Source organism: Haemorhous mexicanus, chromosome 21 (genome assembly GCF_027477595.1).
Source record: "Haemorhous mexicanus isolate bHaeMex1 chromosome 21, bHaeMex1.pri, whole genome shotgun sequence".
In the NCBI taxonomy this organism is placed as follows: Eukaryota; Metazoa; Chordata; class Aves; order Passeriformes; family Fringillidae; genus Haemorhous; species Haemorhous mexicanus.
In genome coordinates this window covers 10,105,317-10,121,903 of record NC_082361.1, presented here as the reverse complement: position 1 = coordinate 10,121,903, position 16,587 = coordinate 10,105,317, and the positions used below count along the sequence as shown (strand labels likewise).

General features: G+C 56.3%; 1 protein-coding gene across 4 annotated transcripts in view; it reads right to left on the bottom strand.

Moving 5' to 3' along the window:
• RGS3 (regulator of G protein signaling 3) overlaps positions 1 to 15,193 on the bottom strand; it is a 71,608-nt gene extending 56,415 nt beyond the window's left edge. For 2 of the 4 annotated variants that reach the window (XM_059865027.1, XM_059865028.1), the window contains exons 1-2: positions 2,973 to 3,114; positions 211 to 292 (exon numbers count right to left, since the gene is read on the bottom strand). In XM_059865027.1, the coding sequence (XP_059721010.1) occupies positions 211 to 292; positions 2,973 to 3,047 (157 nt within the window). In that variant the 5' untranslated portion in view covers positions 3,048 to 3,114. Of the gene's footprint in view, positions 1 to 210; positions 307 to 2,972; positions 3,194 to 4,646; positions 4,715 to 5,306; positions 5,398 to 6,715; positions 6,777 to 7,447; positions 7,517 to 8,335; positions 8,431 to 9,069; positions 9,129 to 10,354; positions 10,406 to 15,067 lie in introns of those variants that run through there. The other 2 variants (XM_059865029.1, XM_059865026.1) reach the window with 2 other exon arrangements.
• Positions 15,194 to 16,587: the final 1,394 nt, after the last annotated feature.

The window sequence follows — 16,587 nt, the reverse complement described above, 5'->3', positions numbered from 1 at the left end:
GCAAAACACTGCCAAAATAGTGAGACAGTGCTAACCCAGTGGCCTCTGACCTCATTAGAGGCAACAGAAAATTCATCGATTGAAGTTTCTTGGAGGTACCCAGAGTCCTGCAAGGTATGGGAGCTCCAGAATCACAACCAGCTCTGGGAAGCAAAAAAGGAGCAAGAATTCATTCAAATCAAGAGGGATGAAAAGGATCCAGTCTCTTACCAGAGTCCACAGCCTGCACACGGACTGGGGCGTCGCAGCAGATGGTGAAGCCAAAGCCATCAGTGCCCCGAGGGATGGTGATCTGCAGGGAGACACCTGTCAGGTGGGAGAGCAGCCACTGGGTATGATCATCCCCCCTCACTCCCACACTGCCCCACAGCCCCTGAAAATGCTGGCACATGGTGTTGGAGAGATGGGGAAGGGCTGTCACTGAGACCCCACCGGTGGAATGGGTGCTGAAAGGCAGGGCCAGACGGAGCCAAGGCTCTCTGGAACGCTGCAAAAGGAGTGTTTATTCAGCACACACTCTGCTCCCAGCCCTCCCAAGTGTAAGGTAAGGTCTAAAAAGCCATTGGAAAGGAAAACCTGGCAGTCTGGCCCTGACACTGACTTCTCTAAGCAAATCACTTAAACATTTCATTTCCTGTTGGAGAATACAGAAATAGCAGCACTCCCCTGCTCCGGAGGGAGCTGCGAGCTCAGCACGCTCCTATCCTCCAGACATCTGTGTGCATCACTCCCTTCCCTGGGCTGAGTGTGTTTTCCCTCACTGAGTTGGAGAGGATGGATGCTGGGTTGATTTAGGCTCATTTCTCCTCCTGATTCGAGAAGCATTGAGCTTATTAATAAAATTATGCTTATTTTTTGATGTTGGCTTCCAGCAGCAGCCCAGCGTGACAGATCCTGTAAATACCTGATTAGCCCCCAAGACATTAGTCAAGATGCTTGTTTCACTGACAGAGAAAAGAAAATTAAAAATCCAACATCTGACCTGTATTATTTGGAGAACAAACAGGCAGAAGGAAGATGAGGAATTCAGCAGAAGTTGCCAAGGAGGTGATATGGTTCCTCACTCCTTTACCACCGGAGGGCAAAGCAGTGAGATTTCATTTCCCTGCACCTTGTCCCTGTGTGATTGCTCAGCACAAATCAGGCTTCAAAAGAGAAACTGGCTTGCCCTGGCAGGATCCAGTCCCATTGCACTGACTATTTCTCTCTCTGGAGTTTGCTGGTTCCTTAAAAAGGAACCAGCACCTTTGAATGAACCAAGAGTTGGACTCCATGGTCCCTGTGAGTCCCTTCCAGCTCAGGATATTCCAGATCCTCCACTTTCATCTCCAACACCAAGCACTGGCACCAGGAGCCAGCCCAGCATCTCTCCCACCATGGAAACTCCATGGGCACTTCCCAGTCCAAGGTTTCCCCATGTCAGATCTCCCAGTTCTTCTCCCTGAGCTGGCTGATCTTGCCCCCCACCTGCCCTGTGCTGCTGAAGAGCAGCTTCTCCCTGCTGATGCTCCTCACCTCCCACCACCATGGCCATCACAGGCAATCACTGCCCATTTTTTGCCCATTTTTGCTGCCACACACTGAGCTAAAGAGCTATGAGCATCTGCCATGAGCTGGGAGGTGGGTGGGGGGGCTTGATGTACATAACTTTGCTAAAAAACGCAGAAGAAATCTTCAAAATAAAGACTTGAGGAGCTCTAAGAGACAAAGCAGAGTCAGTTGTTATTCAGCCAAGGCAGAGCAGCTTTCCTGCACGAGATGGTCAGCACAGCCCTGGCAAGGAGGGGGCAGTTGGGTTTGGAATTCTGCTGCTTTTGTTATTCCCAGTGTTTGCTGTCCCCCACAGCAGCTTTGGAATAACCTGAACGATGAGCTCAGGAGCACAGGGAGAAGCTGACCCTGAGCTGGGAGTCCCGGTCCAGACCACAGAGAGAATATTTCTTTGAAATGCAGGAGACTGGGACCTGCACATGGAAAAGCAGCACCTGGCACTGTGCACTGGGAGAACTGGAACCAGCACAGAGAGCTACTCCCCAGGAAACAAGTGCTCTAGGCTCCCAAAACCCCTAAAATCATTTTAAAAGAGGCAGTAGCAGCCTGCTGTGCCTGCTTCTTCTCTAATAAGGGGGAAATTAAGAGAACACCTTGGGGCTTAACACTGTTACTGTCAGCATGCTACCTGCAAGTTGTACAGTAAATATATTTTTTATATTTGCATATATTTCTATATTTTAATAATTTATTTCTATTTAAAAAGCACCCCTCTCTGCCCATTTCTCCACTGCAGCAACAGGCAGAGACCAGCCACAGGCACCCATGTGAAGATGCTTTCCTTCTACCCTAACTGTAATTTACAAATTGTAACGATATCAAGTCGATGCCTCACAAGCAGCACCCACAAAGTCTATTTGTTGGATTAAGCCCTTTTCTGATCCAGAGATGGGGCAACTGAGAGGCCTTTTAAAATCTTTTATTCCATTTTCAGTCTCATGTGAAGGGTGAGACAATACAGATGTTATAATTCACACCATCACAATTAGAAGCCAACTATTTCCTAATTACAATACACTATAAGCGTTTCTTGGCCTATCAGCTTTTTGCCACACCATGCTGTAAATGCCTTAAAGCCAATAATTTAAAATTACCCCTCATGGGTCCCACTACAATGCATCTTTCATAGTTCTATTTCTCCAAAGTATCCAGTCTTATTTACAAGGCCATGCTTTGAAACTTGTTTCAAGCTCCGTTCCTCTCACAACAATGTCTCTCCTATTCTATGACATTTCTAAGCCAGCATTTCTTATCTCAAAGTTTATATACTATGTGAGCTTTCTGTCAAGCTTTAAGAATCCTCTACAAATCCATTCCCCACATCCAGCCCTCCAAATCCATTCTCCACATCCAGCCACGGCAAGAGAGCTGCCAGGCACTCAGGGATCTGCCCAAGGGGTTGGTGCCAGGGGGATACAGACCTGCCGGTACCTCGGCTCCGAGCACACCTTGCAGAGTCCATGGAAGCGGTTCATGGCTGTGCCCCCCGAGCCCATGAAAACCCCGCGGCTGCCGCGGCACTCCCGGACTCCTCGCGGTGGAAGGAGCCCCAGTCACGCTGGCATGACCGCCCATGGGAACCCAGCTCCCGAGAAGAATGGCAGGAAGCCACCTTTCACCTCCCCGGCCCCTGCGAGCGCTGTATGCCGCTCCACGATAAGCCAGAGGCTTCCTGAAAGCCCTTGCTGACGAGGAAGGGAGAGAGTTTTATATTAAAATTCCTGTCAACTCTTTAGTATTCCCCAGTCCCAGCTCTGTTGATGTGGCTTTTGTTCCCGTGGCATTCTTCGGACGCAGGGAGCGCTTTGTTATTGCGACGTTCTCACAAACACTTGGAGGATGTTTGAGCGGCGTTTCACAGGCACTGGCTGTGAGAGCCTCGCTCCATGAAGGACACGGCTCCACACTCATAAAAAAATCAGAGGTTTGGGTTTATAGAAAAAAAAAAAAGAAAGAAAAAGTTTGTTTTCGAAAGCACAGACCCAGAGGATATGCACGTCCCCGTGCTTTGTGCTCATAAAGTCACCAAGAGGGAAGCACCAAGGTCAACTGAGCTGCATCCATGGTGGAATTTGGGAATTAAAGGCCAAGAGGAACTCTGAGCACAGCCAGCAGCCAGATACCCAGCAAGGCTCAGCTGCCTCTCTGCCAGAGTTGGGCACAACTCTTTGGAGATGGGGTTCCAACAGAGAAGAGAACACCTTCCACACTCCTACGGGGGATGGTAAAGGAGGGAAGGCTGGAGAGAACCCAAAATCTAGGTTCTCCTGCACAGTAACCAGAGTGGCAGGGCCAGAGAGGCCAGGCAGGGAGCTGAGGAGCCTCAGCACTCCCAGGGGAGCCGCGGTGGCAGAGCCATCAGAGCATTGTCAGGGCAGCCACGCTGCCAGGCTGGGGCTGGGGCTGGGGCTGGAAGGAGGAGCAGCTTTCCTTCCCAGCCAGCACTGCTCAAGCCAGTGGTGACTGCCGGAGAGGAAGGGAGGAGAGGGGCACTGGCTTTGTTTGTCTTGCTCAGCCCTGTGCTGTAAAACAAATAACTGCAAATGCAGCTGAGGGAAGCACAGGGTGGATTTCAGCACAGATAAATCACGGGGCCGCCCGAGCCCCGTTTCCGATGCAAGCCATGTGTTTGTGTTCCCATTTCCCATCCTTGCCTCTCCTATAAATCACCCAGGCTCCACCATGGGCCTTTCCCTTCCCAGAGCACACGGTCCTGGAAGGAGGAGAGGAGCAGGCCTGTCCAAGGAGCCACAGAACCAGGCAGGGGCCCATGCTGTGGGGCAAGAGCCTGCCAGCCCAGCCCTGCTATCCCAGGCAGTGCTGGTGCTTTGCCTGGAGTGGGAATACACAGGAAAACAGGAGGTCCTTGGGGCAATGGGGGTTAGCACCCAAATCACCCCCTCCACCAGCTGGGGCCTGACTGGGGTAACAAATTGCCTGTGACAGCCATGGTGTGACAGGGAGGTGACAGAGCTCCCTAACCCCAGCATCACCCTCACTAAAACACTGTCCCTTGGCTCTCTGGAAACCCCTCAGGCAGACACCCAACCCCACATCTTCCCAGTGCTGGTGGATCATAGCCCTGTCACACTCACCTTCAGCTGCTGCAGGGTCACAGCTTCCTGGCTCTTCTGGGCTGCACTTTGACTTCCTGGCTTGACTTCTGAAATTATTTTTAAAACATTTTTTAAAAAGGAAAAGGCCCATGAGTGTGACAGCACATCCCACACTGCACATGAGACATTTACACGGCATGGGCACATCCCCTCCAGGCAGCAGCTCAAGGGTGGCTGCACACCTGAGACAGGCACTGCTGCCCCACCCTGCCCTGTACCAGCCTCTGCTCCTCCACTCCCTGGCAGCACTGCGAGACCAAGGCAGGAGAAAAAGCTCCCAAACATCCAGCCCAGAGGCCAGGGGCAAAGAGTGTGGCCACAGCAATGAGCCCCAAGTCTGAGAGGCAGAAGGCAGCATGAGGACAAGCCAAGCAAGAGAGAGAGATGTGGCTGCAGGGCTGGGGTTCCCAAAGAGCCCCAGAAGTGAGGCTGAAGGGGAGAGCAGGGACTGCTGAACCAGCCAAAATCCCCACCCCACAAGATTTTGGGATACCAGTGCCCACTGAGCACCACAGGACCGAGCAGTGCCCACAGGGTGCAGTGGGGATGGGGCTGCCCCACACACAGGCTCAGACACAGCAGTGACTCCTCTTGCAAGCCTTGCCAACACCCCAGGGATATTCCCGTGGTGGGACACACCTGTGCTCTGCTTCACCCTCCTCATGGCCACCTTCAGTTGCTTGGTCCTGCCCAGGTCCTCCTCAAGGAGGTAATACCAGCCACTGATCTCCTGTGGGGAGGGAAGCAGAGGTGCATCAGGGCAGCTGTGCATGCAGGGCAGGAGCTGCCCCAGGTACAGCCACAGAGGTGCCCAGACCTGCTTACACACACACAGAGCCCACAGTCCTGCTCTCAGCCACAGCTAAAATTCCATCCTCCCTGCAAGGGGGAATGAGCAACACTGAAGCACCAAGATTCCAGGTTTTTAGAGGGATATCCAGCAGTATCATGCAGCAGCCAAAGGACATCATCTCAGCTTTGCCGAGGTCCTGTGAGCACCACATTGTTTTAAAAAAGGTGCACCTCACCGTCCAAATTCAGAGGAGACCATGCTTAAGTCACCTCCCACCCACCTCTCAGGCCACTATCACCAACAGCTCCTTTTTAGTCTCCAGCTATGAAGAAAACATCCACACCTCAGGTGAGAAAAGTTAAAAAATCAAGGAGCTTTTGGACAACACTCTCAGGCACCGGGTGGGATTGTCTGCGCAGGAGTTGGACTTAATGCCCCCTATGGGTCCCCTCCAGCTCAGGATATTCTGTGATTCTGTGAGCTCAGGGTACGTATTAACACTTCCATGAAACCCCTCCAGCTTGCTGAGACATTCTGCTGCCCAGGGACAGAACCCCTCCCCGCTGGGCACTGGGACGAAGCATTCCCGTGGGATGAAGCATTCCCGTGGGATGAAGAGTTCCCATGGGATGGAGCGTTCCCAGGCTTTGGTGCTCGCTGGGAGCCGCCGGCCCGGGAGCCCTGTCCAGGAAGGCAGAGCCGGCTGTACTGACCAGCAGCAGCCAGGCTGGGGCAGCAGCACTGTGACCAAACTCTCCGCAGCAGGGACAGGGATTCTGGCACAGAATTCCTGCCGGAACAGCCAAAAACACCTCTGTAGCTGCCCTCTGCACATCAGCACACTCCTGGGAATCAGGCAGACTCCTGAATGTATCCCACCATCACACCCCCTCACCCACATGTCAGATGTGACCCATGCCAGCCCCACGTCCTGTGTCCCCTCCCTGCAAACTGGGCAGATAGCATGTGCTGGGGACAGCTCTGTGCACCCCCAATCGCTGCCACTCTGTGCCCTTGCCAAAGGGAGTGACATCCCCTGTACCAGGATCCCTCCTCTGACAGCCTCCCCACCCACCTTCAGCACGCACACCAACCCCAGTCTCACACTGCCCGTCCACACTGGGAATGGGAGCAGGGAACACCCCAGGCACCCTCTCCCACCATGGGAAAAGCCTGGTTTCATCCACCCAGAGAGCCCAGAGAGCCCAGAGAGCCCTGCCCCAGCCCCACACCCTGCACTGGGACACGGAGGTACCTTGTCCAGGGACAGGAGGGACTTCACACCAAAGCTCATGCAGCCAATGAGTTCACTCTGCCTGCAGGACAACCAGAGTTCAAGGACTGTCGGCACATGCCTGTTGGAGCACCAGATCCCCCCTGGCACCTTTTCAGGGAGCCCCCAACATCCCTGCCCATGCTGGGTGCCAGGCAGTGCCCAGGACGTGCCCCTGGTGTGAGCAGGCACGGTGTAAGCACACCTGGAGGGCAAGGAGGAGCTGGTCTGAAGCCTCCTGGTCACCTCCAGCCTGCCTGCTGCTGGCAGGAGCTTGGCCAAAGTGGCTCTTGCCTGGGTGGCAGCACAGCCTGCAATGTGCCTGCCCTCTTGGTGCCCTCCCTGCATTGTCCCCAGAGGGAGGGGAGGTCCCAGCCCACTCCAGCCCCACCTGGCTTTGGCCAACAGTGCAGGCATGAGTGGCCACAGGGGTTTAAATGCTGGCCCAGCTGGTGGCTACCATGCAGCACTGATGGCAACAGAGTGCCAAGGGCAGGATTTGCTGCCCATGATGCTCCCCAGCATTGGCTGCCCATGAGTGTGACCCCAGCTGGGACATCCCTGGCCCAAGGCCTTGAGCAGAGCAGCCCTGAGGCCAGGGCCAGCCCTCGGGGCCCTGGAGGAGCTCACATGGGGTGACCCAAGAAGGGGGCAGGGTCTCTGCCACAACAGCCCCATCTGAAAAGGATCCTATGACAGCTGGCAGCCCCTTACCTGGAATTCTTCTCTCTGTTCCAGACTGTGACCAGGAGACGCTTCTGCTCATCGTCCTCTTTCACAGGGCTGTAACAAGAGGGCACAGCCCATCAGCCTCCCCAGGAGCACTCAGCAAGGGCTGCCCTCACAGCCACAGGCTCCTCAGCTGCCTCACAGCCAGGTGTTCTCCTCCAGTCTCTGCACAGAGCACTGCAGCACCTCCCCAAAGAGCAATCTGCTCACTCCTGACAGACAGCTGCCAGGGGATGTGACCTCTCCTGGGCAGGTGTGGGGACACCATTCATGTAGCTTCAGGGGGGAAATGATCTTGCAGGAAGACACATCCAACACCAAAGGGTAAGGGCAAGGAACAAGCCACAGTTCATGCTCTGAAACCACCACCCTGTGCCAAATCCAGCCCTGCATGGGTCAGAGGGCTGGCACAGCCCCATCACCAGCAGTGACAAGCTCTACTCAAACACTAAGTCATGCAGCTCCTTCCCCATGCAGAGTCATGCTGGAGCTGTAGGAAACCCTTTTACCTTCCTCAGTCACACTATTGCAGGTGCCAGGTCTAGGAAATGGAGTGTGCTTGTCCAACTCCTGCCCAGCAAGACAGTCTGAGCATGCAGGAGCAGCACTGCCATGCTGTGTGTGCTGACAGCTCTGCAGAGCTCTGCCCAAAAGTTCAAGGCACTTCAGCTACAAAAACCAGCAGAATAATGTCTGTCACTCCTCATCTCAGCAGCAGAGCTGCTCAGGCGTGCTGAGTGCTTATTAGAGATCACAAAGCAAAAGCAAACACAGGGTTGTGGCGTGGGGAGGGAGCCCTGGGACAGTGGCACAGGGTCCCCAGTGCTCTGTGTGGCACGGAGCTGAGGGGTGGCCCAGAGCTGCCATACTCACAAGACAAAGTGCTCGTGGAACACAGGATTTTTGCTGTCTGGCACTGTCTTCGTCTTTTGCCTGCACTTCCAGTCAGCATCTGGTACAATGGACGTCTTTGGGAGGAAAACAAGCAGCGTGTTAACATTCCCAGAGCACATCCCCCAGCTGCCCTGGCAGGACACTGGCACAGGCACTTGTACGGATGGCTGAGCTCAAAAATCCTGCTGAGCCCTTGCTAACGGTTGGCTGGGATCACCCCACCCTTCTGCCTGTCAGGTAATTGCATTTCAAAATCCCTTGGGGCAGGGGAGGGAGGGAACAGAGCAGGAAAATCAGGAGTGATGTACACAAGTGTGGCTGGCTGGGGTCTGACTCGCACCCCCTCTCAGGGGAGCTGTTTCCTGCACTGTGCACATACCAGCAGGAGACCCACCCTGTGCCAGCAACCCCTGCCAACACCAGGCTTGGGGCACTCTCTGGGATGTTCTTGCAAGGAATGGTTGGCACAGCCCTCAGCAGGGTCCTGTCCTTCCCTTTTCTACTTCATCCAGACACTGCCAACAAAACCCATGAGCTGTCCAGCACCGGGCAGGAGCCCAGCCAGCTCCCTGCATGCTGGGGATGCCCTTCCAGAGCAGGATGGAGAAGGAAGAGGAAGGAAAAAACAGCTCAGAGCAAGCTTGGTATAGCCAACCACAAAATTCCCCCCAAAAAGCACAAAGGTCCCTGAGCAAAGCCCCAGGAGGACCCACCTTCACATAGGAGTCGCATGCACGGCACTCTGCTCCCATCAGACCTTTTGCTTCCATGACTGGAAAGGAAATGAAATTATCACATCCCAAAGCAGCAGGGGAGGCATCTCCCTACCCCACACTGCTCTGCTCCCCAGGCTGATCCCTCCTTGTTGGGCAGAGCCCCCTCAGACAGGGGCAGGGGTTGATGGAACTTTAACACACCCATGCTGTAAATGCAGCCTGGGCTGAGGTGGTGGCAGAGCAGTTCAGCATCCGGGTGGCACAAACTGCATTCCCTCTGCCCAACCTCCCCAGCCCTGCTCTCCCTCCCCTGGAGCCAAACAGATCCTCCAGTTAAACATCAACAGCCCATCCTGGCACTGCCCGGGCACTGACGCTGCCCTGGCACTGCCCAGGGCTGCTTGGCCCTGCTGCCTCAGACCCGCCACTGGCTGGGGCAAGGGGTGTGCCAGGGTGGGCCAGCACGTGCCAGGGGTGTACCAGGGGTGTGCCAGGGATGTGTTGGGATGTGCCAGGGATGTGCCAGGATATGCCAGGGGATTTGCCAGGTGTGTGCCAAGGATGTGCCAGGGGTGTGCCAGGGGTGTGCTAAGGATTTGCCAGGGGTGTGCCAGGGATGTGTTGGGATGTGCCAGGGATGTGCCAGGGGTGTGTCAGGGGTGTGCCAAGGATTTGCCAGGGGTGTGCCAGGGATGTTTTGGGATGTGCCAGGGATGTGCCAGGGGTGTGCCAAGGATTTGCCAGGGGCGTGCCAGGGATGTGTTGGGATGTGCCAGGACAAGACCCCACCACTCACATCCAGCTCACACTGGGGCTGCTCCAGATGGAGGGATTGGGGTAAAGCCTGTGCCAGACCCTCAGAGAGGTGTTTCCCAAAAAAAAGAGAGATAATTCTGACACTCCCATTGGCCTCTCCGATAATCACCATCAAAACACCTTCATGGGAGAAATACTGCTGGTGTTAAAAACTGCAGCATTTGGAGGTAACAGAACAGTTTGGAAATCCTGGCAAATATGGCAAAAGGGTTCTGGCAGAGACAAAGCATTTCAGACTTTCCAAATTGTATTTGCCTTTTTTCTCTTCATATGGAACAAAAGAAAAGTAATTTACACACATGGGTGCAAACACATCTCTGAAAATTTCAGTTTGGTCTCTTAATCAAAGAGCTCCCAGTTGTGCCACTGCACCACAGGGTTGTTCCCAACAGGACCAAGCGCATGCAAGACTGTCCCCACCACCAGCCCACTGTGACTCATTTGGGATGTCCCAGGACACACTCACCGTGCAGCACCAGCGTCCGGCCCCGCACCTCGATGGACAGCTTCAGCTGGCCTGGGGACACCAGGGGACAGGAGGGGACAGGCTGAAGGACAGGCTGAAGGACTCAGCCACCCCACAGCTGCAAGGCTTACACAGGGCCAGACACATCCTGCCTTCCCTCCCAGGCCGGGAGCTGAGGGAAACATCCCAGCTCAGAGGCTCAGGCTGGAGATCAGCACTGCCAGCACTGCCACCCCCCTGTCCCAGCCCGGAGCAGGGGAGCCAGGGTGTGCCCTGCTGGCTGAGGGCACAGCACCCAGGGCAGCACCATGGCTCTGCCAGCCTGCTCACACCCATTCCCTCCTCCAAGCACTGGCAGCTCTGCATCAGCCCAGAAATCCCTCCACAAGGCTCAGACTGACAGAAGACTCAGCCCGTGGTGTTTGTCAGCGTCGGGGTGTGATGGTTACGGGGTGCAGGGTGAGCTGCCTCCCCTCTGGGTGTCCTCCCTAAAGGTCCCCTGGGAGCTGGGCCTGCCAGCCTCAATAGGATGTGCACATTTTAATGGCAATGAAAGGTGTCTAATCATGTAACTGTTCTGGATAGACCCAAAATTAAACTTTTCCCAACACCCCTGGAGAATCCAAGGACTGAAACCATCACTGCTACAATGTTTCCCTTAGTCCAAAGCAAAGATCCCACTTTCACTTCTTCCCCAGTTTACAAAACACAGCAAACAAGTGAGTAAACATCATTTACAGGCGGGTAAACATAACATACAGACACATAAACATCTTGCAAGTTAAAACCCAACATTTCATTTTGCCGAAGACACACCCAAGGGCTTGGGCTTGCTTGGGAGGGGATATCTGATGGGATTGTTTAACCTGAAACAATTCAGAGAACACATTTTTCACTCAAAAAAAAAAAAAAAAGTCCAACCTCTGAGCAGTTCCAGCTCACGTGTGCATGGACATGTGGAAATGGAGTCTGTGTGCATTTGCACAAGTGCAAGGTGAGAGAGCAAAGGCAGGAGCAGGGTGGGTGAGTCAGACAGCTCTAATACTGGTTTGCAGCAGAGAGAACACTGTCCCCCAGTGTCATCCTCCCACTCCAGGCTTTGGGCACAAGGCTGGAACCCTTCTGCCATCTGCAGACCTCTGGGGCTGTGGGAACCCTCTAGGGACAGTTCTGTGCACCCCCAGTCGCTGCCACTCTGTGCCCTTGCCAAAGGGAGTGACATCCCCTGTACCAGGATCTCTCCTCTGACAGCCTCCCCACCATCTCCAGCATCCACACCGTCCCCAGTTTCACACTGCCCATCCACACTGGGAATGGGAGCAGGGAACTCCCCAGGCACCCTCTCCCACCATGGGAAAAGCCTGGTTTCATCCACCCAGAGAGCCCAGAGAGCCCAGAGAGCCCTGCCCCAGCCCCACAGCCCTGCCTGCTCTGCTGTTAGCACACAACAGATGTTACAGCACAAAGGAAACTGCCTCAGTGCAGCCCAGCCTGAGGAGGAGTCAGAGGATGAAGGGAGAGGGGAAGGAGAAGGGAAGTTTTTGTGCTGGGTGATTTGGGGGGATGCCAGTTTGGGGACTGTCCTGCCCTGGGGTGGCTGGGGCTGCTCCTGGGGAGCTCAGGGGCCAAGGCTTTGTACGGTGAGGGATGGGGTCACTCCTGCCCCGTGTGTGTCACTGCTGTGGGGACAGGGCCCCTGGCACAGGCTGCCCCAGCACAGGAGAGGAGAGCAGGGAGAAGAGGGGCAGCTCTGCCTTTTTGAGGAGAAACACAAATTGGCCATGGTAGGGTTTGGGAGCTGAGGTGCTCTCCTCTCTGTGAGGAGCAGAGGACATTTCCCTCTCAATGCATTTGCTCCTGAGCATCTCCCAAGCACATGAAGGGACAAATCACAACTCCCAGCACGTCCCAGCCCCTGCCTGATCCCTATTCAGGCCTGAGAGGCACTCACTGGCTTGTGTAGGACCAGGATCAGAGAGGGAAGCTGCTCTGGGAAGAATGATCTGCCAAAGCTGGGGGGAGGGATGTGCTGTGCCAAGGTCTGTGCTCAGACAGAGCTGGGGCACTTTGTCAGAGGAGCAGAGCAGGGACTTGGTGCCACACCCCAGTGGGCAGAAACACAACCCCTGTCAAGGCAGGTTCATGGGCTGCATTCCCACCTCAGTCCAAGCGCAGAGGGTTGGAGAAACCTTTTCCCCTGATTTATCTCCTGATACATCCCTAACAAGAACTGAGGGAAACAGCAGAGAGGCCCTGACACGCTTGTCCAGGTCCTCTCTGTTAAATAAAGGTGAATATAGATTAAAATAAGTGCAGAAGAAGGGCAGAGGGAGATGCCACATGCAGCTCCTGGGTGAACATCCCATCACAGAGCAGACCCAGCTAGGTTTGCAGGGGTGAAGCACAGAGAGCTCCCAGCCCCATCCCTCTGGACCCACAGGGCCAGGAGAGGCAATTCCTGCCAAGGAACAAAGCTGGCACAAGGAGAACAGGGGAAAATGGCCATGAACAAGCACAAGATGGTAATCAAACAGGTTCCCACCCATGAGAGAAGTTTGCCAGGCCAAAGGAGGGGACAGGGCAACCTTCTATGGGAGCAGACCTAGAAGGAAAACCTGTTCCTTACTGATGGTCTCTGACAAATGGAAAATTTGTAGTTATTCTTAAATGCTTTTCTGCTTTACTGTAGGAAAAACACAGTGTTGGCCCTGGCTGGGGCAGTCAAGAACCATCTATCAAATGCCAGTGGGGATTCCTGCCAGAGGACACAGTGTCAGATCCTGCCTGGGTGGGAGGTGCCACAGGCACAAGGCACCCCAAAATCACCATCTACATTCTCTGCCCTGGCACCAGCCCTTTGGGAGACTCTCTCCTAGTCACCCTCAGTGAGAGGGCAGTGCTGGCCCTGTCCTGCCAGGCTCTGCAGCTCAGAACACAACTCCACATCTCACCAGCGATGCTCAGCCCATGAGGGGAACTGTGTCTGCAGAGATGATGTTTGCCCTGCACTTGGTTACAGAGTCAGGAGGCACCACAGAACCCACATTATTTGGCCTTTATCCTACAGACAGAGACAGGAGGATTTCAGCTTCCAGGCTGTCCAAAGCACTTTGGCACTCAGAAGGCCAAATGGGGAAGAAGCAGCATCCCTGGGAAGGAGCTCACGAGAGCAAGAGAAGGTTTGAAAGAAAACAAAACTGCTGCTTTGAAAGCAGCACCCAGCCGCCCTGTGTGTGACGCTGCTGCCAGGACAGTCCTGACACAGCAGCCAGGACATCCACAAGACATCCAAATTCCCTGGGGACTGCAGTGAGCCAGGGCCGGGCCAGCTCCGCCCGCAGAGCCTGCGCTGCCAGGGGCCACCAAAACCCACTCTGCACACCAAGCAGCCACAGAGAGACCCCCGAGGAGAGAAAAGGAAACTGGGGCTCTGCCCTAACAGGGGCACAGCTGCAGCCAGCCCTACTCCAGCTGGTGTCCATGCAGGGGCAGAGCGGGCTGGGCGTGGGCACCCGGGAGCGCTTCCCGCACCGCTCCGGGCATCACCGCGGCTCAGCGAGGCAGGAGCTGCTGCCCGGCCCCGATTCCTGCGAGGAGCAGCTCCCCACCGCTTCCCGGCCGGGTTGGCACCCCCGGGCTCGGGACTCCGCGCTTACCGAACGTGCTGAGGCAGAAGGACGCTCCCGGGAGCGGACCCGCCCGGCGAGAGCAGAGCGAGACCCTGCGCACATTGCCGGCCTCCATGGCCCGGCACCTCTAATTAAGAGCAGCAGTAATTGGAGCCGTGCCCGCTGAGCCGAGGTTTCCACGGGACACGGAACAACCGCCGCAGTTTGAACGGAGCGGCTCGCATCGGCCCCGGGGATGGAACGGGACCGCACCTGGGCCACGTGCCAGGGCGGGGACAGTGCCAGGAAGGGGACAGGGCCTGGATGGGGACAGTGCCACGGTGGAGACAGTGCCAGGAAGGGGACAGTGCCAGGAAGGAGACAGTGCCCTGCCCCACCTGTGGCAGCGCGGGGACAGGGCCTGGATGGGGACAGTGCCAGGGTAGGACAGTGGCAGGGTGGCACAGTGCCCTGCCCGCCCCCGCGGACCTGCCGATGGTGCCCCCGGAATGAGCTGCAGGGGAAAGAGAAGACCCTCGCTGGTGTCAGCAGCCCCTGGGCCTGCCCGTGCGGGTTTGCTGGCACATCTCAGCTGCTCAAGGAGCCGCAGCAGCGCGGGGCAGGGGCCGGCACAGCTCCCTGGGGACATTACTGCAGCAGAACTGGTCTGGGAGGGTGAGCCGGAGCCGGGGCATGGCAGGGCATGGGTCACCTGCTTGGCTCTCATGTGACGAGGAAAGAGGCCCGCAGCCCCCCCAGGTTTATGGGGTTACCCGCAAGAGCCCAGAGCAGCCCATTCCATCACCCAGGAGCTGGGGGTGCACCCACCCGCTCTGGGTGCTGCACCACAGCTCACCAGGAGGCACCAGGGCTGAGCTCCAGCTCCGGAGGGTGCGGAGGAACGATGGAGATGGTTCTTGGGGGAAAAAACCCTCCCCAAAGGCTGGGCTGTGCCAGATACTCCGGGATGGAAAAGAACGAGATCTCCGTGCAGCCCAGGCTGCTGAACACACACCCCCCCACCCTACCCGCGGTGGCCCCTCCACACTGCCCTGGCCAGGGCTGAGCCCCGGCTGGCCCGGAGCCCCCCGCACCCCTCACTCACCTTTCCCTTTCACTCGGGCACGGCTGATCCTCCTCCTGCTCCCCGAGGCTCCCCGCAGCCGGGACTGTCCAGCCCGCTGTGGCCCCCTGGTCGATGGCAGATGCTCCAGCACCGCGGGACTCGGCTCCGGCCCTGCCAGGGACAGAGGAGATGAGAGCAGGACCCGGCAGGACCAGGAGCAGGGACAGCAGGGACCTCACAGGCTCTGCTGCACCCTCAGTTTTATCAGCCCCAGGGGTTTGTGCCCACCTTGGCCCAGCCTTCCTTGTGAGCACAGAGGGGAGGAACGATGGCAATTCACTCGATGCAGTGGCACAGAGGAGACAGAGCCACGTTCAGAGGGACTCACCCCTGGCAGGAACCCCAGCTGCAGCCTTGGCCGTGGCCCTTCCCATCCCATACACCAAGTGCATCCCAGAGGCTCTGCTCAGCATGGTTTCATTTTATTTAGAACAGATGACCAGTCCTGTCAGGGCTTTATTAATGTGTAAGCAGCTGTCCAGGAAGGACGCTGGAGATGCTGCCCTGAACTGAGTGTTCAGAACAGGCTGAGAATCACAGCATGGTCTGGGTTGGAAGAGACCTTAAAGACCATCCAGTTCCATGCCTGCTCCAATTATCCCAGGTTACTCCCAGCCTGGCCTTGGGCACTGCCAGGGATCCAGGGGCAGCCACAGCTGCTCTGGGCACCCTGTGCCAGGGCCTGCCCAGCCTCCCAGGGAACAATTCTTAATTCCCAATATCCCATCCAGCCCTGCCCTCTGGCAGGGGGAGCCATTCCCTGGGTCCTGTCCCTCCATCCCTTATCCCCAGTCCCTCTCCAGCTCTCCTGGAGCCCCTTCAGGCCCTGGCAGGGGCTCTGAGCTCTCCCTGGAGCCTTCTCCTCTCCAGGTGAGCACCCCCAGCTCTCCCAGCCTGGCTCCAGAGCAGAGGGGCTCCAGCCCTAGAGCAGCACCATGGCCTCCTCTGGACTCATCCAGCAGCTCCAGGTCCTTCTGTGGGTGGCTCCAGAGCTGGACACTCTTGCAGGACTCTGGCTCAGACCCAGCTCCAGCCCATCCCTGCTGATGTGCTGGGGCTCAGAAGAGGTTCCACAAAAGGGGGAATTGGATCCTTTCCTCATGTCCAGCAGCCTGACAAATCCCCAGCAGCCCCAGTCTGGCCCTCCTCACTCACAGCCATCCAAACCTGCCACAGGATCTGATGCTGAGACAGACAAAAGTGCTCAGACCCAGAACTGGGAGCCTTGGAGGAGAGATCTCCCAGCCCAGCACAGAGCAGAGGAGCCAGTACAGCCCAGGAACTCTGCAGGATCAGGATCATCTGCCCAGGCTTCTTCCACAGGGATGAGCAGGGTAGGACTGGTGAGGCAGAGCTGTTTTACACTTCCCTTAACACAGGGCCAGCTGTGGAGCCCCAGATTGGGGGTCCCCAGTTCTGGAGCCCCAGATGAACTCCCTGGAAGGGCAGTGGGGCAGAGCAGTGTTCCCCAGCCCTGATGAAGCCACACTCACAGCAGC